This window comes from Heteronotia binoei, chromosome 7 (assembly GCF_032191835.1).
Source record: "Heteronotia binoei isolate CCM8104 ecotype False Entrance Well chromosome 7, APGP_CSIRO_Hbin_v1, whole genome shotgun sequence".
NCBI classification, from domain to species: Eukaryota; Metazoa; Chordata; class Lepidosauria; order Squamata; family Gekkonidae; genus Heteronotia; species Heteronotia binoei.
Window position 1 is genome coordinate 68,415,300 of NC_083229.1, and position 22,130 is coordinate 68,437,429.

Here is a 22,130-nt window from a genome sequence, read left to right on the forward strand (position 1 = left end):
TAACCTTGACAGTTGAACCAGTGTTCCATGACAACAAGCAGACCATTGATAAATAGCAACAAAACTATTAGCAGTTGAATTTATGAGATGGGTAATAGAGGAGCTAAATTATAGGCTTACTGTTTGACAAACTATAGCTTGACATATCTTTGCAAATATGTGTGCAGGCATCTCAGAGAGGAAAAAAAACTTTTCAAACATTCTGATCCCTTATTTATTTATTTTATTGATATCTGACTTTTTTTACCAAGTCCTCAAAGTGATAGGAATGTGTAGTTCCTGTTCAGTGAAAATCAAAACCAAATACAACCCATTATTTAACACAACTAACCCAAATCAGTTCCTCCAAACTGGTAAGCCATGAAAAATCGGCATGCATAAGCTTCTTTTCACTGTGACAATACCTTATGGTCACAATAGATGCAAAAACTGTCCTCTTCTGGGCCCAGTCAGGAATTGGAACAGAAAAGTTCTCACTCAGCCCAGTCTGGCAACTCGAAACTGCCATTGTTGGTCAGATGTGCTAATTTAAAGTGAGCCACGGAAAAGGCACTTGTATAAGTGTGGTTACACTAGCCCATTATTAATGAGACTTCATAAGGCTTGCATGGCTCTCTCTTATCTCATCTGTATGTCAGGATTATCTTCTTCAAAGAGATGGAGTTAAAATTGCGACTCTCCACATATGGTGGACTGTGGAATAGTGTTAAGTAGAAAGTCATTACAATGGGCAACTGTTTGGTCTGCATAGTTGAATCTCAGAGAACACTGGAAAACAGGTATGTGGATTATGGACTTTTTCAGAAAATGTTCCATAAACTATTTAATAGAATCATAGAGTTGGAAGGGACCTCCAGGATCATCTAGTTCAACCCCCTGTACAATGCAAGAACTTCACAAATACCTCCCCCACACATGTACTTCCCCACCTATTTGTTATTATATGTACTATATTTTGCTCTATAGCAACAGGAATCAATTTTAATAGTGAACTACAAATATATTTATGTATTTTAAACATTTCTGTGCTGCATCTTCAGAGGCTGCTTTCAATATAAAACAAGATTGTTATCTGAACTGAACCCAGCGAAAGTCCATGCTTTCCCCAGGAACATGATTGGTCCAAGATATGAAACTTGAATTTGACTGGGCAGTTTGAATGTAACTTCTGTCAAAATTTGGTGGGCAGAGTAGTAGGGAAATACCTGACATTTCAAGGTGGGGTGATCATTGGATGGTTTTAGCATCTTGACAAAGAACCAGGAATGAATGACAGGTTCAAATGTCTTCCTGATGTCCCATCCTGGTTGAATCAGATGTTAGGCTGCCTTTATTGATGGCTTGCTTGAATTAGTTATATTTATGGTTTGCCCAACTATCTATAGCTGGAAATGGTTCCAACTGCCTTAATGACGTATCCTTTGGAGTAAGAGATATGATTGTTATCAGGCATACCCTGGAGTTTAGCACAGAAACATTTTTTGTTCTTGAGAATGATATGCCACTTGAACTCGGGGAGATGGCATTTAATCAGTTTATGGTTTCAGACCATACCTCTCCTCTTCTGGTATCTCTCACTCCACAAGCCATTTAAATATATAAAGGGACTGCATTTACTACACTGATTGATGTCTTTGAAGCTAGGAAATAGCACTTTATAGAAGAAATGAAGGCAAGTGTTAGGTCACATTACATTGTTATTGCAAAATTAGATCTTCATGGAATTTATTATCAGTATTCCCATCCCATGATGTTTGTTTTAATCCTGGGAAGGCACTCAGAGACATATAATGATTTTCAGCAATTTCAGCATACTTTTCATTTAAAGGGACTGATTATACATTGGGTGCTCCTGGCAAAGTACTGCCACATCCTTACTCTGATGGTCTTGAATATCACTAAGATGGAGAACCTGAATGCTCTCTCTCTCTCTCTTATTTTTATCCCACCTATCCTTTTAGAGGCTTAGAAAAAGTAAATGCTTTGGTTAGAATCATAGAGTTAGAATGTGCTTCAAAGACATCTAGTTCAATCCCCTGCACATTGCAATAACTTAACAAATACCTCCCCCCGCCCCAACACACAGATCTCCAGTGACCTCTGCTTCATGCCTGGAAGATGGCAAAAATCATCTTAGAAGAAGGTTATAAGGATATATCTTTGTTAAGTAGTAATCTGTTGAAATTAAGGCAGCATATACATGCCTACTGTTCAACAAGGGAGGGAGTCAGGAATGACCCCTGACCTTGATTGTGCCACTAGTTTAGTGTTTGCCCTTTGTCATCCATTAGAAATGTAAAATAAAGTGGCCCTTAGTTTACTCAAGTCATCGGTATCTGTCTCTTTATTCTGACTGGGGGGGCAATGAGGTGGCCCACAATCATCCAGTTGCAGTCCAGAAGTGAGGGATACCATTTTTTCCACTGTGTAAGTATTTAAAACCATGATATTCACTTAGAGCTTTTTCCCACGCAGCTTACCATGGAGCGAAGTCCCTCCTCACCGCGTAGCGTTTGCTCAGATTTCCCACCAACTGCTCTGCAGAAGCAGGAAGAGCCGCAGCTTTTGTGTCACTAACGGAAACTGGGTTTTAGCGATTTACATTTGCGACGCAAAAGGCCTGGCACTTCCTGCCTCCGCGGAGCAGTTGGTGGAAAATCCGAGCAGATGCTGCATGGTGAGGAGGGACTTTGCTCTGCGGTAAGCTGTGTGGGAAAAAGCTCTTACTGTATGGGCTGGCCGTTCAACCACATCTTTCAGCAGCATATAGGAGGCCAATCTCAAAGTGTTACCTTATCTTCACAGTGCTTTTATTCTTTCAGTGAGCAGAGAGACACAAGATGTGACCTTTCCATTCATGTTTTATATTCATAGTCATCCTGAGAAAGAAAGTGGCAGGCCCTGGGTTTCCCAATGGGTTTCATGGAAGAATGAAGTCACAAATCCCGATCTTCACAGTACTGGACCAGCACTCTACATTATACTGGCTCAAATACTGACACAGCCCACTCCAGCCTTCCATCTGTTTTTGTACAAAACAGCTACTGTGGTCTGTCTGCTCTTCTTACTCTATGCCAGCTGTGCTGCATACTCTACCACACAAGGCAGGCTATCTGCATTTTGACCCTTAATATATCTGTCATGGACTTGAAAAAACTATATAATAAGAATGTGACAACCCTGATGCAGAAGTTACAGTGTGCATATAGGAGAGCCAATATCTGTTGGAATCTAACAAAAGTATATTTGGGTCAACATTAAAGTATGTGGGCTGCCACTCATGCATGTACACTGGACCCCAACAGAGTTTTGGATTGTAGCAAAAGCATGTAAAAGTGTTTAATTACTGTTGTTGCCAATCATATTAATTTTTGTAAACATTACTGTCCCTTAAATCTATAGCAATTATTTTTTTCAGATATATTTTGAGAAGTAAACATTACATACAGGATCTGAATCCAGTGGCTTATATTGACTTTAACTTCCAAGCTAAAAGGTTGAGAAATGAGCAGAATGCCTACATGAAAACTAGTTTTAATTACTTTAGTACTGGCTCATATGATTTTTACATATATGTTGTATACCCTTAAAATGTTCAAACAGGCATCATTTACTAAAAAATGTGATCACCAGATGATAGTATTAAGTTTACCGTAAACAAATTCTGTACAAAGTACAATGAATTTATACAGAAGTATTGAAAAGTATCCATTATAATGTTCTCTGCTATTGTGTGGTATTGCATCAGATTGAAAGAGATTTCAATTTAAGATGCATATTGGTTGTAATGTAACTTTTGCAGCAATGCAGATCTTCACATTTGTTTCTGTGTCCTTCATATTTGTAATGGTGGTTTGCCAAGAAGATGACTTGCCAAAACGCATTTTTAAAAAGCAAAAAAAGCTTAAGTTAGTCATATGCTACCATCCAAAACAATCAGAACTGAAGCCAACTTACTGCACATAAGTTACCTTGGAAGGATTAATTTACGCCATTGAGCCTCATAATATATGTAACCAACAGGGAGCTGTCTGGAGACAGGGATTTTTGCAAATCTTTCAGCTAGATCAATGAGCCAAGTGCAAAATCTAGCAACAAGGGGCATCATGTAGATTTGTGATGCTCCCTGGAGCAGCTGGGGTCCAGCAACCAATGAGTGGATTACACTGATCCATAAATGCAGTTTTCCATCTGTGACAGATATAATATAAATGCTATTGTTCATATGGCATAACTGGAAAAGATCCACAGGCAATGATACAAATAGTGTGAAAGTGTAGAATTTTACAAGAAGGTGATGACCTCGTAGGAACATACAGATTATCAGACATTCCCACCTGAATTGTGCTACCCCACTGTAAGTAGACTCATAAAACTTGTAACTGGGATGGTATTAACTCCCATATGACTAAGGTGTATATGTTTTGCATAATGTGATGCAGGACATCTCTATAACGATGTAATAACTTTGGTTGCAAAGACAGTGCCCACACTAGCCCCACTATGATTCCTTTCTGTTTTCCAATCTGGCAAGTAACCCAAGTTAGGCCTGTGGGGAGTGGATGCATTGAATGATCCTACCCAGTCTCTACTCAGCCCTCTAACAGAATTTCCTTTGTTTATATAATCAGTTGGCTAGCATATCTAAATGACTCTGGTTGTCTTCCCTCTCTCAAAACATTCTAGAAAGAAGGCTGCTTGTCATCTGAAGAAACCCTGGCCCACCATATCATATCTCATGGAATGGATGTTTTTCATTCAACCACCCTTACTGTGATTTTATGAAAATATTATAATGAAAAACATTCATGGGATAGTCCTTCATTCATGCTCCAAATATGTGGCTTCCTTAAAGTCTGACAATCTAGTCTACATAATTTAGAAGTGTCAAGCTATTATTTAGCCATGTGCTTCATGTTTTATTGCAACATTGTAACATGTTATACTTACAATACTATAGTTAAGAGGTCCCCATCTAAAAAAAAATGAATGGTTGTGATAGAATATAGGACAGAAACAAGAACACTGCTTGAATAGATGTGGACTTAAATCCAACTTTATTTGCAAAGGGGAGAATTCAGTCTATGTGGGTATATTTGTGTGTGACTGTATAAACAGAGTTCAGTATTATTAAACTATTAAAATATACTTTATATGGCATTTTGTACATGCAAGTACTTAAAATCTTTGTCTTGTTCATATACCTTTGGAGTAGGCCAAAAGTCTGATTATTTTTCATAAACCAAGGGCAATCTTTGAATTAATGACTGTGTTATAAATTGATACCAGGTCTCTCAGGTCCAAGAATACTCTATTCATTGGACCATGTTGTAACAACTATGGAACTATTCTATTATACTAACTATTCAGTGAGCAAACAATATCTGCTGTTGCTATATTCCTATGTCATACATAAACAACACAAAAAGTTTTAAACATAAGAAATATAACTTTGAACTGAAAGTTCAGTTTCATTGATCTAAACTATGTATAAAGCTCCTCCATTTATTCATAAAGATAGGAAATAGAAATAAAGTGCTCAAACTGGTATTCTTCAACCATACACAGAACATAACAGGCAAACTTGATGTATAGTGTCATTTTCACATTAGCTCATTTTAGGAATTACTAATCCACTGTAAATCTTTTCTTATCCCTTCTTGGTTGGATATAGTCTATTCCAGAACAGAGTTTAGATTAACATATGCTTACTCGGGATTAAGATGATTTGAAGCTTTTTTTTTAAAAGAAAAACCTCAGACTTTTCATAACAATGAAAGAAAAATTTGACAGAATCTGTGTCTTGCGTTTTATAACCACGCTCACACACAAAAGACACAACTATCTGATCATATCAGCTCCATTTTTTCCTCTTCTTGAAAGTAAGATATACGTCTGTGTAACATTTAATTTTCATTGTGTTCCCTTATTGATACTGTTGCATAAATACAGTGCCTACAAAAGTTCCATGGCCAAGAAGAGAAAAGCTGAAGAACAGATTTTGGGCGTTCCAGTCAACAAACGAAAGTCTCTGTTAATGAAACCTCGACACTACAGTCCCAGTGTGGAAGGCAAAGGAGAGAATGAAGACAATGCAGAACTGCAGGATGACAACAGCCTCATCAAAGAAGGTATATCAAGGAGAACTGGCTGGCTTGCCCAGTCATCTCAAGAGATTCTGTCCAATAGAGTTGCAGTGGGTTGGCCATGAAAGTACTGTATGTCGAAGCTGAGAAATAAATTCACGAATCTCATACATCATCCCATTCTGAGTTCAGCAGATAGAAGAAGTGCCATATACGTCAGGCATTGCTTATTGAAAAGGGCATAGTTTAATCACCAAACCAAGTCAAACTGTGAAACAGGGATTCTTCTGAACTGTTTCTTTCTAGTTCCTGCATTTCTGTGTTATCCATCCTCTAAAGCAGCATTTCCCATTTTCTGGGTCGTGACCCGGGACCGGATCATGGACGTCTCAATACCGGGTCACAAGTAAGGTCAGTTCAGTGCCACCATTGCTGGTCTCAGACCTGCAAGGTGGGGTGTTTAAATGGGGGGAACAGATCACCTGCCTTTGCAATCTCCCTGCAAGGTGGGGAGACAGCAAAGGCAGCCCCCTAGGTTCTCCTCCTCATTTAAACACCCAGCAGGGGGAGGCAGATAGCCTGCCTTTGCAGTCTCCCTGGGAGGCGGGGAGATGGCAAAGGCAGCTCCTGGGCTCCCCTCCCCATTGAAACACCCCAGTGTATCGCGAGGCGGGGAGACAGCAAAGGCAGCTTCCAGGCCTCCCTCCCCCAGTGGGATGTTTAAATGGGGGTTGAGGCAGATTGCCCAAAGTCTCCTGAGTCCCCCCCAAAAAAAAATATTTAGTGGGCCACAAAGGAGAAGTGTAAAAATAACTGGGCCTTGGGGGGGGGCGGAATTTGGGAAACCCTGCTCTAAAGAATCATGATTTTCTTCTCTGTTTTATCCTCACAACAACTTGGTGAGATTGTTTAGCCTAAGACACAATGGCTGTATTGGCTGGACCAGTACCAATCTGGACCCAACTCTCCACTATCTTAATCCAGCCCTTTAAGCTACTATACCACATTGGGTATCCAGTGTATGGCTAAATGAGTAAAACATCCTCTGTATACAGAAGTCCTTCTGTTCCAGGTAAATGAAAGAGCCAGAAAGTCTTTATTACAGGATGCCTTGCTGTGGGCTTAACTAGACAAGACACTGTAAGATTTGTGGGGAGGGGGGGTAAGTATGTTTCAGCTGTACTCATAGCAGGGCATCCTAAGATGGTGTTAGATGGGGACTCATATAATTGTGGAAGTTTTAGCATTGATCCGTGTTCTGAAGTCCGCAGCCACCAGTGTTACAATCACTGATGCCACATTGCCTTATGGTGTGATGTGGGGGAGAAGGACAAAGTAATCAGATTTCATGCCATTGCTCTCTGAGGGGTTGCTTTATCTCAGAGCTGTAGTAATCCCTACCTGGGTACCCTCAATCTGGTTTTCTGAGAGAGAAACATGTATTCCTCTACTGAACGTTGTATGTTTGCTAAGATAACAGCAATAGAACAGAACCTCCCTGTTCTAGCAAACCGGGTTGTATCCATAAGCATATTACTTTAAAATAATGAATAAAGCTATTTCCATTTAATGTAAAGATATACCTCGAAGAAATAGAGAAAAATCTATCTATGAAATCTTCTGGAACATATTCACCCTGGACTACAAAGAGACCAAATAACATGAACTGATTTATCCATAGTGTGTAACACAGCTGTTAACAATCTGAAACTTATCTACTTGAACCATTTGAAAACATTCCAGATTTTTGCTCACAGCCAACTCAAGAAAATCCATGATGGTGCAACTTCTAAAAATAAAGTTGCATGGGAGCTATCAAGCCAAGCAGCAGCAGCAACAACAAAAATCAACATAAATAGTTCAAAAGGCCATTTCTTTTGCTGTGGGTCTAGTTTCCTGAAGGAAAAATGTAAGAATTAATAAATGTTTTCTTTTAATGTATAACAAACAGTTGAACCAGACAATTATGTAAACTGGAAATGACCCAAAATGCTAACAGTTTGGCAGCCGTAAAGTGAAATGCATTGTGGTGGCACATGTGCATTTGTGTCCTCCTCCTCCCTTGCACAATAATCTGCACTTAATAGGAATATTTTAAACTATGTAACTAAGCAACAGAGGTAATTGTTGCTTTCTAGAGCTTTTGTTAGGCACTCCACCATAGCCCAAATATGCATAATTAGGTATAATGTCTATAAATCATTATTGTACACATGTGGGTAGTTAAATGGATTGAGAGAATAGTTCAATGAATTGGACATATTCACTGAAAATGCTTTTTATTTGTTTTCGGTAGTTGATAATACTTTGAAATTATCATAACCCTTTACACTTTCTCTTAATAGCTCACTGTGGTTGAGAGAAAACTTCATTTGCATTTTAGATGATATTTAATTTATTTTTTAAACCTGAAGTTGGTCTGACATAGATTTTTGCAAAGGATCAGACCATCTTCTCTTTTATTTTAAGCTTGTTTATCTCATTTTTTTTCCTCTAGGAAGTAAAATGTGGAACGTTCCAGTTTATGTTGAATACAACCCAACAAAAGAATGCACCCTATAATCAACATTATTGAAGGGGCCAGTGTTGTGGCTAAATTCTTCCCTTCATCCAAAAATGCTTTTAGTTACTATGGTAATATTTACTTGATCCTGGCAGACCAGTGTTGATTTTAGGGAGATAATTACCAGAAAAGAAGATGATGGAGATGTATTTTTGAGTGTCCTTGTCAGAAAAGAAAATGTTTAGAAAAAATTAAATGAGACACAAAAGGGTTTATTGTCTTTCAGCATTTGACACCCTTTCCTGTAGCCTTTACTACCTACTGTTTCCTGCTGTGATTTTAAAGAAAAGAATGTTTCTTAAACACAGGATACACGTGTCTTTCACTGTCCTTTAGGAAATCTATTCATTACCCCACAGAATCTGCTTTTCCACTTGTAATCTAATGTGCTCTTCAGTGCTGTCACTGCTGTGGCTATTTGAAACTTGCTAACTATATAGTTTTCATAATTAAGGTCTTTCATTAAACCAAGAGTTACCCAAAGTATCCATTTTGTAAAATTTCTGTGGAATACTAATCCTTGCTATTGATAATGCGCTATCAGTTTTCAAAGCATATAGCAATAATTTCAACAGCCTTATAAGGTAGACCATTGTTATTATCATCCCCAAATTGAAATGTAAGGGTGGATATGCTGATGCTGAGTGATTATAGTTTGCCTCAAGTCCATGATTTGAAGCAGATCACCGCTCATTCTCTTGGCTACAACAAAGGGAAATGACAAAGGTCTCAGGTTACCATTTTTCATTCATCTGTTATTTATGGAAACTTGAATGGTTAATGAACCAGCTGTGAGCCCTTGCGGGACGAGATTATCTAGCCACATGTCCATGCTTTACTAATGGTTTGATTACTGCAGTATGTTATATGTGGGTCTGGACTTGAAAAGGCTTTAGGCATGTTGGCTGGGCTGTAGACTGGAGCTGTCTGAAGGGTCACATCACCATCATTGCTTCCAGTTTGTTGTCACCGTGAAGGAATGGACTCACAAGCCTTTCTCTGTTCCTTCTGATTGGACTCCTGGGAGGTCAGAAAAAGAACTTTGTGGTCATCCCAAGCATCTGCCCATGGGGCCATGGAGGACTGTTGGGAGTGGGGCTTCCCCTGCCAAACAGTTGGTTGCCATTTAGAGGGAGCCCCAAAAATCAGGGGGTCCCATGCCCCTACCGGGGGTCTGACATTCCTAAATTCACAGTAAATAAATTTCAATAAAACCAATCACAATTTCCAATAAAATCAATTAAACCATTACCCCTCAGGCTTAGATGGCATTCTGCATGTAGTCAGTTTCTTCAAGGGGTGGGGTTATCGGCCAGATCAGATGGAAAAACTGTTGCTGTCCTCAACCATAAGCCTGTTGCTCACCCAGTCCGAATGAAGAGGCTGACACAATATGTTGGATAAACAGGGCCGTTTTATTTAAACAACTTGAACAAACTAAAACTGGCAAGGGGTAAGGCCTAACAAGACAAGCCCTGGGGTCAGCCCCATGACCCCGCCTTGTCCTGAAAAGGGGTGAGCCACCCTGCCCCCAGCACGAGCTCAACATATTTTGGGTGGTGCTGAGCAGCCAGGCCCAAACTCCACCTCCACCTAGGCCAGCATCAATCCCTCTGGAAAGATCCTGCCTGGTGAGGCTTTGTCATGATCTGCACTCCTAGCATTGAGCCGTAAAGCCCATCTGCAGTTCATACAGACCACCTGCACCAACAGGTGCTGAACCATGGGTGCTCCCCAAAAACACTGTGGCCCAAACCTCATCCTGCCAAGCGACCAACTAACAACTCCTCCCCATCTTCCTAACGCCATAAGGCAGTACAAGGTGGGCAAAAAATTCCTAAATTATCTGTCATTTAAGACAGGGCAGTTCTATTTGGAGTTAATTAGAATTTACTTGGAGTGAATTAGAATTCATCTTTACCTTAGATTTGCAAGTTGAGAATTTTCTCCATTGTCCCCTGCCCTGGGGACAAAAATGGAGTCCCTAGGTAAAAGTCCATCATGGCTTTTGCCTATCTGACAAGCTGCCCAAAATGGAACTTCTAAAAATGTGTTCAGCATTTTTATAACCTCACCCACACTGACATTCTTTTCTCAGAGGAAGAGTTGTCTTTCTCTCACTTTAGTCTCCAAAGCTTCATGGTTCTAGATGTGATTTACTACCAGAGTATGGGGTAGTAAACCGAGAGGATGAGGTAGTAAACCATTTAGACTGGTAACTTTTGGATAAAGGACCCTGCCTTTAGTCAGTCTGGCTTTGGAAATCATGCCTAAGGGACATTTACATTGTAACACTGGATATCCATCCCAGCTTTTTATAGCAATTAGTTTTACTATGGTTTTTTATTGCTGATGAATAGGGCTTTTTTTGAGCAGGAACGCAGTTCCGGTTGGCTTGGTGTCAGGATATGTGTTCTAATATACAAATGAGTTCCTGCTGGGTTTTTCCTACAAAAAAGCCCTGTGTGAAACCATGGTGATGTCAGGAGGTGTGGCCTAATATGCAAATGAGCTCCTGCTGCACCTTTTCTACTAAAAAAGCACTGCTGATGAATTTGTATTGTGCAGTTATTTATTTTTTTTGTTGTCACCGTGGTGTAGAGGTTAGTGTGGCAGAGTAGGATCTGGGAGACCCAGCTTCAAAACTCCACTCTGTCTTGAAGGCTTACTGGATGACCTTGAGCAAGTAATACTTGCTCAGTCTAACCTACCTCACAGGGCTTTTGTGAGGATAAAACAAGGAGAGGAGAACTATGTGAGCTTCTTTGGATCCTCAATGGGGAGAAAGGTTGGGTATAAATAAAATAAATGAATAAATATTGTGTAGGATGATTTTTTAAATTACATTTATAAGGCACTTTGAGGATTTTTCAACAAGTAAAGAGCAGGGTATATATGTTCTAAATAAAATTGCACTGGAGCAATCACTCACCTTGTGGACTGACTTGTCCACACAGGAACACAATAGCACAGTGTGCAACAATGTGTTGATGCAACTATTATCTACAAAACATGTATGGACAAAGCACCTTTCTGCACCTTCCCAAGAAATGATTAAATTGATGTACTATTAAGCACAGACCTTAAATATGTGATGAAGCAGATGTTGATTATTCAAGCAGGAACCATTCTCACATCTGAATCTGATCTGAATCACACTTACTGAAGTGGATTCACTTATGAGATGGGCACATTACATGGATCTGCCTTGTGTGTATTTACATCCTAACAGCTGTGTTGTTTAATTGATGTCTGTATTTTTAAAAAAAAAATCGGCCTCGCCCTGGCCACGCCGCAAAGCGGCTGCGTGCTGTGGGGCCGTCTTTTGCAGCCCTGGCAGGATCAAAGGCTGCTTTCCCGGGCATCCAGGAGTTTAGTGTGGGGTAGGGCTGAGGCTATAAGAAGCCTTGGCCCCGCCTCTCCCCACGCAGTTTCGGGGAGTTTTTGGCCCGCCCACCCACCCTGCAGTAGTACAGGTTTCCACCGGTTGCCTTATTAGGGGGCAGGTAGGAATTTTTTCACTATCACCTGATTGGCCATTGGTGGTGTGTTTTTTGCCTACCTTGTACTGCAAGCAGTGGTGTGGCTGTTGGGTAGGTAATTTGGTCACTTGGCGGAATGAGCAAGGGGTTTAGACCTTGCCGGTGAGCACCCAGGCCTAGGCACCTGTGTTGTGCAGGCGATCCGTAGGAAAGGCAGATGGGCTTTACAGCTCAATGTCATGGAATATGGATCGGGTTTCATGCCTCCCCTTGGTCGCCCCCTTCTGGTGATCGGGGCGGGGGTTAAGGGGAGGGCATGTGTGGTCTACCAGCCCGGTTCTAGCCACATTAGTATGGCTGGGGATGGGGGTAGTGTGGCTCGCCCTTTTGTAGGACTTGGCGGGGTCAGGAGAAGACCTCAGGGCTCGTCCTATTACAGTTTACCTTGCCCTGTTGTGTTATAGTTAATAAAGTGGCCGGTTTTCCCAATATTCTTGTCTGCCTCTTTATTCCAAATGGGGGTGCAATTACATATTATAATATAATAATGTTCTGTCAACATGATTCTTGACATAGCATGTTCATGAAAGATCTTGACAAATAGTAACTCTGGTTTCAGACAATTTCTACTAGAGCAGCCTCACTGATACAAATACAGCTAAGTTATAAATAAGTGAATTGCAGACCAAGGGGTGGGCAGGAAGAAGAGGAGAGAAGAAGAGCATAAAACCATGACTTTATTGGTGCAGCATGGGGGCTGATCTGGCATTGGGTGACCCACCTGCATTAAATGAAAACTCACTTCCCCAGCCCATTTGTTGGGGGAAACCATGGAGTGACAAGCCCCAGAATCTGCCTGGATGCTGGCTACCACATGATTCCCTTGCCACCTGGTGGTAAGCCATCAGCCAGCCCCTGATCTGGGCATGCTGCTTTATGGATCCATCCCCAGGACCTCATAAAGGAGTCTCCAAATGAGGCAGGCAGGTATGCAGGCTCAGCGCCCCCCCCCCCCACACACACAAATGGATCTGTCGCAATGCCCAAACTGCCCAAAGGCATGATGGAAGTGAACAAAAAACAAACCTGAAATGTAACCCATACTATCTGAAAGGGGGTGGGTGGGAACCATGAAGAGTAAGGATAGAAAACCAGCTGTTGCCTCAATTTATAGAGGAGAGGTGGGACTGTTGAATGGTTGCCTGATCCTAGGATCACCCCCAGAGCTTGACCCTGACCCAGCCAGTCTGAGCGCCAGAACTGGCCAGGCCCCAGTCACTGTGAGGGCCAAGCCCCCAACCAGCCATGCATGTTTCCTCCTGGCTTCCCCCCACCCCAATCTCTGGGCAACAAATGCAGCTCCCATTTAGTCAGGGACATATATTGTGGTTAATGTTTGTCTGTAGAAGTAATTTATGTTATTTTTGTGCTTTCTCTCCCCCCATCCTATACAGAAGAAAACATAACACCAGCCAATAGTAGCCCTCATTTGGATGTGCAAGAAAATGTTCATCAAAAGAAGGACAATTATACTAGTTACCAGAATCTCATGTCCACATCTTTAATTAGCTTTGAAAAATTAGAAAAAGATACACAAAATCACCCAGAGAATGACAAACTAATGGACAGTAGCAGCCAGTCCTTAAAAATCAAGAATAACAATGTTGATGAATGCTACATGATTAACTCATCAGCAGAAAACGATAGAATTGGTGTTTCTGATTCACAGTACTGTTCCTCTGAGGATAATGAAAGCAGTTCTGAAATTCTGGACAATGAATGGGATAGTTCCTCCAACTTCTCTGAAGAGACAAGCTTAAAACTTCCATTAAATAAAGAATATCTTGTAGGATGTAATCAGCAAGATATCTTAAAAGCACCAGGAATCAAAAGGGAGGAAACAGATTTTGAGAATTCTGAAATGGTTTGTGATTCAGAAACAGTGCTGCAAGAATCACGAGAGTCCCATGTTGAAACATTCAACAGCAGGATTCAGAATCCATTTCCGGACAGCGAGGAAGATGAGTGCCTGTCAGAAAGCACAGAACTATCCTTTGACATGGACAAAACGAAGCAAAATTTGAGTTTGTTAGAACAAGCAATAGCCCTGCAGGCAGAGCAGGGTCACATCTTTCATAGTGCTTACAAGGAGCTAGATAGGTTCCTCTTGGAGCATCTTACTGGTGAAAGAAGACAAGCCAAAGTAATTGACCTTGGTGGAAGACCAATTTTCAGTAACAAACGTGAGTTCACTTTCTTTGTTTATAGTAGTTCACACATTGATTTCAACACCTAGTGATAACTTACCCTTAAATTTCACAGTTGATAATGTCTTGCATTAACTGGTGGTTTAGTAATTTGAATACTGTATGCTTTAGTTATGGTTAATTGTGGGTTTCTAATAAGTGATTCTATGAATTCTACTCAACATATTTTCCATGGAATGTTGTGAGGAAAGATTAGTAGGGATGCCAGCCTCCAGGTGGGACTTGGGGATCCCCTGGAATTACAGCTCCTCTCCAGACTACAGAGATCAGTTCCCCTGGGAAAAATAGATGATTTAAAGTGTGGAGTGTATAACATTGTACTCCACTGAGGTCCCTGTCCTTCCCAGGCTCCATCCCTAAATCTCCAGGAGTTTCCCAACCTGGACCTGGCAACCCTAGATTAAGGAAGAACTCTCCTTCAAGCCTATGTCAGCCAAACTTCTGTGAACAGTTAGGGTGTTTAGACTCTAATGACTCTGTTGTGTGAAGCATTGCATCCCATGTCAGCAGTAGAAGGACTGGGCCTTTGCAGGCTTACTAACTTATTCTTTGTTTTACAAGAGGCCTCATCCTTCTGCTGTAGTGCAATTTAAGAAGACAGTGGAAGGAAAGACTATATTTTACTTCTCTGATGTCAGTGGAAGCAAGGACAATATTCTGTTGGCTTCTACTGGGAGTGAGCAAGGCATTTTACATTGCCGTGAGTTGCAGTGATATAAAAAGATGTGGTGATATAAAAGGGGGTTGGATCCAGCCAATTTTTCACTCAGTCTCACATAATTCCTTTCCCAATACCACATTTTGCCCATACAGGTCTCATGATCCCCAACACGGTTTTTTTACTGATCAAGGAGACCTTCATTCTCTATTTTTCATCAGTGAAAAAGCTGGTTGGATTCAGCCCCTGATGTGTGGATATTTTCTTTTGGTTGAAAATATCAATGGGTTTTTATCACCCACCCACCCTGAATAAAAATGAAACCAATAGCAGGTCCATGGGGTGGTTAGCAGATGTGAAAACAGTAAGAGGAAAAGCTAAAGCTGCTTCTCCCTTCCTGGTTTAGTCTCAAACAAAAATGAGCTGATGTGCCTTTGAGAGACCCAAAACTCCCATCACATATATGATGAAAGGGTGTTGTGTTGTTATTTAACAAATGCAAGGACTTTGTAATGTGTAGATGAAGCCTGGATTCAGGACTTCCAAATGCAGGACAAAGATGACTAGGGAGATCCAGAAGGCTGCAATAAGAGGCTGTCTCCATTCAGCTCAGTCACGCCTCATTGTGGGAGCTGCCTACTAGGGCTAGGGTTGCCAAGCTCCCACCAGGGGTGGGGGATCCACCAGTTGGGGGGGGGGGGCAACACGCCAGCATGGAGCAGACTACTGGGAAGATCCCCACCCCCAAAGGGCCCAATCATTGCATGATGTGTCCTGCATGATGATGTCACTCAGAAGTGATGTCATCATGCCAGGCATGTCATGTCAGGGATGCTCTAGGATTTGCAGTAAAACTCTGTGGTACCTTAGAGTTTTTACCACAAATCCTAAAGTGTCCCTGATGCAACATGCTCAGTGTGATTATGTCACTTTCAGATGATGTCATCGCACCACATGCACTTTGTGCACACAATAGGAGTCCCCTGCCACAATGGCAGAGGGACTTGGCAACAGTTACTAGGGCAGAGGCTGTGGAACTACATGAAATGGAAGAAAGATTATGAAGAAATCTTGAATACCTTTTAAAATGCTGTATATCAGAATTCTTGAGGCTTCACCCCCTCCTCCTTTAGATGCTCAATGCTGAATGACCTAGGATAGAAAAAAATTAATGCAAAGTACAACAGGCTGAAAAGAGATTTCAGGAATATTCAAGAGGGCAGGTGCCTAGGGGATGCTTGTATGAGAATAGAGGATTCTGGTACACAAGTGTGTTCCCATTTTCATGTATGAAGTGTTGGTGGAAAAGTTATCACAACAACTACTACTGCTGTGTGTTTTATAGCTGTACTAGTATGGAAGCTCTCTACACAGCTTCTCCAACAAAATGTCATCGACATCAGTTTTGTTATAGAATTATTACAACAGAAAGAGATATCTGTGTTTTTCAGACATTGTGTACAAATCTGTTTTTGATTGGTCGATTGCTCATAACTCATATCCCCAAAAAGTTATACTAAAATTTACAGTCTAGAATTTAGTGTTCCTAGATTTTATTCCATTCAAAGATGGATCTAGTTTGCTGGTTTGTGAGTCAAGTGTTATGACACACATTTCAATATAAAATAATAAAATAATAGTATATAGCAGAATTCTAAAGCATTTCAAATAACTAAAACTGACCGAAAGATGCATCTGTTATGCTTTCATCCTATGTCTTAAAACTAGATGGCATGGTATAATACAATGTTCAGGCAATGTCTTTGTTTAATTTTTTCCCCTCGCAGACTTGCCTAGGTCTGAAAAGAGGGAGACCAAATGTCCCATCCCAGGATGTGATGGCACAGGACATGTAACTGGATTGTATCCACACCATCGTAGTCTTTCTGGTTGTCCGCATAAAGTTAGAGTGCCACTTGAGAGTAAGTATCATTTCTTCAGTACAGCAGAAGGCACTGAGGGTTTCAGATCTGTCCCATAGTACCCCCTGTAAGTGCTTTCTGACTCCTGGGAATTTCCCGGGACTGCAGGACCTAGATGGTCTAAGGTATGTGGTTCAGGAGGCTACAGTGGGTAAGGGGGGAGGGATCAAAAGGTCAAGCAATTGTTCACACTTCTGTCTGTTTCTCTGCAGGTTGTCCATGGAGTCACACCATTCTTCTCAAGTTTTTCACACTTTTTGCTTCTTACATCAGCACAGTTCCACAGCTGGAGGGGGGAAGAGAGGAAACTTTCATCCCTTTCCCCATTGCAGCCTCCCTACCTGCATCTGCATCCATGATCCTTACATCTATAGAGTGGTGGATTCAATCTTAAGTGTGGTTTCACTAAGTACTATTGCACCCTCTTTGTTTCGTTTGACCTCTCAGTAGCACTGCTGTGTGAATTAATGCCATTTGGTTGAGGCCAACAAGTAACCTCTTACATGATATCTGGAGTCAAATTTATTTGCCCTAGAGGCCCCACTGTTTCCTAGTATCCTGACCGTTGTAGTCTTTCTGGCTGTCCGCATAATATATTATCTAACTAGCATCAAGTAGCACTCTTCAAAACTCAAATATTTCATTTAAATTAATTTCAGCATTGACACTTAAGACTGAATCCACCATTCTATAGATGCAAGGATCATGTATCTTTACCACATTTCCCTTCCACCAACAGTAATTTCCAACTTGAAGGAAGTTGCTTCCCACAGTCACAGAACCTGTGTGAACCAACAGATGCAGGTAGGGAGGCTGTAGTGGGGAGGAGGAAAGGGATGAAAGTTTCCTCGCTTCCTCCCTTCAGCAGCAAAGCTGTGCTGATGTAAGAAGCAAAAGGTGTGAAAAGCTCAAGAAGATTAGTGTGACTCCATGTACAACCTGTTGAGGAACAGACAGAAGCATGAACTCCTACGTTCTTGTTGGATTCTGGTTTGTTTGCATGTTGAAAGAGTTAATCAGACATTAATCAGACACTGAAGTGGGTTGGCAGAGAACCAGAAACACAAGTGAGCTCAAAGGTTATCTTCCCTCCCCCAAATTGCATTTTAAGAATACAGCACAAGATTTTAAAAATCTCTTAATCTTGATTATGTGAACAATATGTTTGCTAACAACAATAAAAGCTATTTGAACCCAGGAATTGTGTGTGCTTTGTGTGACATCAAGTGGCTTCTGACTAATGGCATCCCTATGAATTAATGACCTCCAAAGCATCATATTGACAGCCTTGCTCAGGTCCTCTTGCAAACTGAAGGCTGTGGATTATTTTATTGAGTTAATCCATCTCATGTTGGTCTACCTGTTTTCCTGCTGCCTTCAACCTTTTCTAGCATTATTGTCTTTTCCAGTGAGTTTCATTTTCTCAGTGTGACTAAAAGTACAATAGCCTCAGTTTAGCTGCTGAAGTTAGAGTATGTATTTATACAAATATTTTCTTTGTTTTGTTTAGTCCTTGCCATGCATGAAAATGTTCTGAAGTGTCCCACTCCTGGATGCACAGGAAGAGGACATGTTAACAGCAACCGCAATACTCACAGAAGGTAATCCTACATACTCTGGTCTAGTTTACTTAAAAAGTTAAGAATTTCCTTTTATCAGTCACTCAGTACTAAAGGTAAAATGGTATAAGTCTTAGCTACCACAAGGAAACCTTCCTTGCAGGCAACTACATGGGATATCCCATTCAACAAGAATTTATTAATTCAGGACACTGTTCCTCCAATATAAAGCATGTTTAGCACCCAATGACCAACATGAAGGAGTTGAGCATCTGATTTTTCCTTTGAAATTACTGAAATGTAAAAGTGTAATGTTCATATTGATTCAGTTTTCATTTTTTTTTCACCTATCTGAAGTCATAGGGATGCAAATGGCAAAGGATTAGTCACAATGAGAAAGAACAAGTGAATTTTTCAGAGTCCCTAGGAGTGAGGCATGAATGGAAGTCCAACAGTGAAAAAGCCAGTGTAGAGTAGTTAGTGGTTAGAGTGCCAGACTGGGATCTGGGAAACCCAGGTTTGAATCCCAACTTTGCCATGGAAGTTTGCAGGGTGACAATGGGATTGTCACCATCTCTCAGCTGAAACTACCTCACAGTGTTGTTGAGAAGATAAAATGTACTCACTTTGGGTCTCCATGGAGGAGAAAAGTGGGGTACTTACAACTAAAGTAGATAAAGAAAAACAATAAAGAAAAATAGACTAACTGGATGAAGGATCACAAGAAGGAGGGGAGCTGTGAAGGAGGAATGGCCTGAACTGCTTTCAAATGTCTGGGATCGCTATGGGAAGAAATGTAGCTGGATTTCTGCAACTAGGATGGATGAAGAGGGCCAAGCTAGTCTGAAACCTATATAATATTGTGAGGAGAGTGAGAGTATAATGCTAGTTTCATATGAAACAAAACAGTTCTTGTACTTTAGTGGGAAGAAATTATCAATTAATCATGTGTGGCAAATCTTTTTTAAACAGTCTTTCTGGTTGTCCAATTGCTGCAGCTGAAAAAATGGCAATGTCTCAGGAAAAAAATCAGCTTGACTCTTCTAAAACAGGGCAGTGCCATGATCCAGTTCACAGGTAAGAAACAGAACAAAAATGTTAGTGAGAATGAATTTATAACTAAAGTTTCAGTTTGTAATACCCTGAAATATTCAATCATGCAGAGTGAACTTCACAAAAACAAGATAATTTATTTCATAATACCCTGCACAAGGCAAAGATGGCTCAGACATGTTCTGGATTCAGCATCATGGTCACTGAGTAAATAGACAACTGTGCCAATTCACACAACTACTGTTTAAATGTTTTTCTGTCTGGGCTGCTGGATTTATCGTTCCACATGGATTGAATTACAAACTGGCTTTGTGAATAATCTGCCATAAGTATGACAGGTTGTTTTGCGTACTATTAGCAAAAGGGCAGTGGCTCCACATAATCAGCTACAGCCTTTTCAGACATTACATCCACAATGCTAGGAGCCCAGGGAGCATGCATATGTGGGGTTTGGAGCCCCTCCCACACACCAAAGTGCCTAGCAGGCCCACAATGACCTATCAACTCGCAGGAGTGGCATCCATTCCCTAGGGCTTGAGCCCCAAGCAGAGGAGGTGAAAAGAGGGCTAAGCTCCAGCTTCAGTGGAGGTGTGGTGGCATGGCCCCCAGGGCCAGCCATGCCAGTTTCCAAGCTGACAACGGGGTAGGGTGGTGCTCATTGAACCAAGCCCACTGGTCCAGTCAACTTCAGGATGGACCACTTCCATGGCCTTTGAGAGTCTGAGCAGCAGTGATCCCTCTAAGCTGAGTGTGAACTAGCTCACAGTTTTTTTAGCCTCTTCCTCGCACATTTTTGTCTTAGCTCAGGGGAAATAGCCCCAGAGCAAACTAATTTATGCAGTAGCTCACAGCTTTAATGCCAGTAGCTCACAAAGCAGAATTTTTCCTCACAAGTTCCCACAGCTTAGAGGGAGTATTGTTGAGCAGTATCGGGAACTACCCTGGAGACAGGAGAGATCCAAAGGGAGGGCTCCATTACATAACCAGGCTTGCCCATGTTCATTGCCTCAGGAAGCTCTGCCTTTGCCCCAGGACACTATAGGAGCCTAAGGCTGGCCCGCCTCTAGCACTAAACTTAAAAGGTAGGATCACAGAGAGCTAAGGATTGGCCTCTCTCTCACAACTAGGGTTGCCAGGTCCAATTCAAGAAATATCTGGGGACTTTAGGGGTGGAGCCAGGAGCAAGGTTGTGGCAAGCACAACTAAACTCCAAAGGGAGTTCTGAACATCACATTTTAACAGACCGCACACCTTTTAGATGCCTTCCCTCCATTGGAAATAATGGATAGGGGCACCTTCTTTTAAGGCTCATAGAATTGACTCCCTGGTCCAATCTTTTTGAAATTTGGAAGGTATTTTGAAAAGATGCACTGGATGCAATGCAGTAAATTTGGTGTATCTGTCTCAAAAAACAGCCCCTCCAGGGCCCCAGATACCTGTGGATCAATTCTCTAGTATACCCTATGAGAATTGGTCTCCATACAGAATAATGGAGTGCCCAGCAGACATTTCCTCCCCACATTTTCTGATGACCCTGAAGTAGGGGAGGGCCTCCAAACTGGGGGATCCCCTGCCCCCACCTGGGAATTGGCAACCCTACCCACAATGAGGGAAGAGAACCAGGGCTCTGGGTGTGATTTAACCACCCTCCTTGAAAGAAATGTAGTCACCCTTGAAACCCCAAAGAAAGGCCCCTGGAAGGCACAGCAGCCCTAATTCCAATTCCTGGGAGTCAGAACTTGACAGTATATTATCCATGTTTTTCCAAAATGCACAGTTGCCATGTTGTTTGAACAGAGGGAAGTGCATATTTTTAATGCACATGCTGCTTTGTTACGTGTGAACTGACATGGGATTTTTCAGTGTTCTGTTTTGCGTGTATCAAAGCTGCGCATGCGTGAAAAATGCATGTGTTCCTTTGTTCACAAAACATGGCAACTACCCACATCGGGAGCAGCATGGAAAACCCACACCCCTGAAAACTGTGGATTTCCCCCTTACATCACACACAACCCCACCCCTTCTGCTCACAGCCAGAAGTATGCAAAGGCTGAAGAAAACTGCTCCAGCTACTACCTCTGCACCAAACCAGACTGACTGCAGAAAAGCTGGGGGTGGGGGCTACGATCCTTTTAAGCATCGAACAGGTGAATGCTCTCCTTCTTCTCAAACTGAGTTTCCAGGCAAGCATTTTGCAAGACAAGCTCACTCCCTCAGTGACTCCAGTGAAAATGTGGGAAAGTCAGAGAGTGCTGTCTTTAAGTAGCTGGCTCACCTGGTATTTTCGTGCCTTCCCTTTTCAAAGTGGGGGAGCATCACAAAAAGACTCCTAGTGAATGTAGGAACCAGTCTTTCCTTGCTTGACACAAGCTTTGCTTTCAGGAGACTTGTATAAGTTTATTTCATCATCATTTGTTCTAGAATTCTTCAAAAAGGACAGGCAATATAGCTGAAAAGTGCAGTGCAGCCCACTTTTATTTCAGAAGTAGAGGCTTAGACCTCTTTTCTACATTTCAGTGGATTCTATCTAAACTGTTTTC

The 22,130-nt window shown here is 41.5% G+C and overlaps 1 protein-coding gene across 15 annotated transcripts in view; it reads left to right on the forward strand.

The window, feature by feature from the left end:
* The window catches only part of ST18 (ST18 C2H2C-type zinc finger transcription factor), a 194,904-nt gene that overhangs the window by 97,985 nt on the left and 74,789 nt on the right, over positions 1-22,130 (forward strand). For all 15 annotated transcript variants that reach the window (XR_009555665.1, XR_009555666.1, XR_009555664.1 and 12 more), the window contains exons 5-9: positions 5,953-6,131; positions 13,586-14,374; positions 16,844-16,978; positions 18,489-18,579; positions 19,510-19,614. Coding sequence is in view for 12 of the 15 variants with exons in the window: in XM_060243813.1 (XP_060099796.1) it covers positions 5,953-6,131; positions 13,586-14,374; positions 16,844-16,978; positions 18,489-18,579; positions 19,510-19,614 (1,299 nt within the window). In the remaining 3 variants the exon portion in view is untranslated. The remainder of the gene's footprint in view (positions 1-5,952; positions 6,132-13,585; positions 14,375-16,843; positions 16,979-18,488; positions 18,580-19,509; positions 19,615-22,130) is intronic.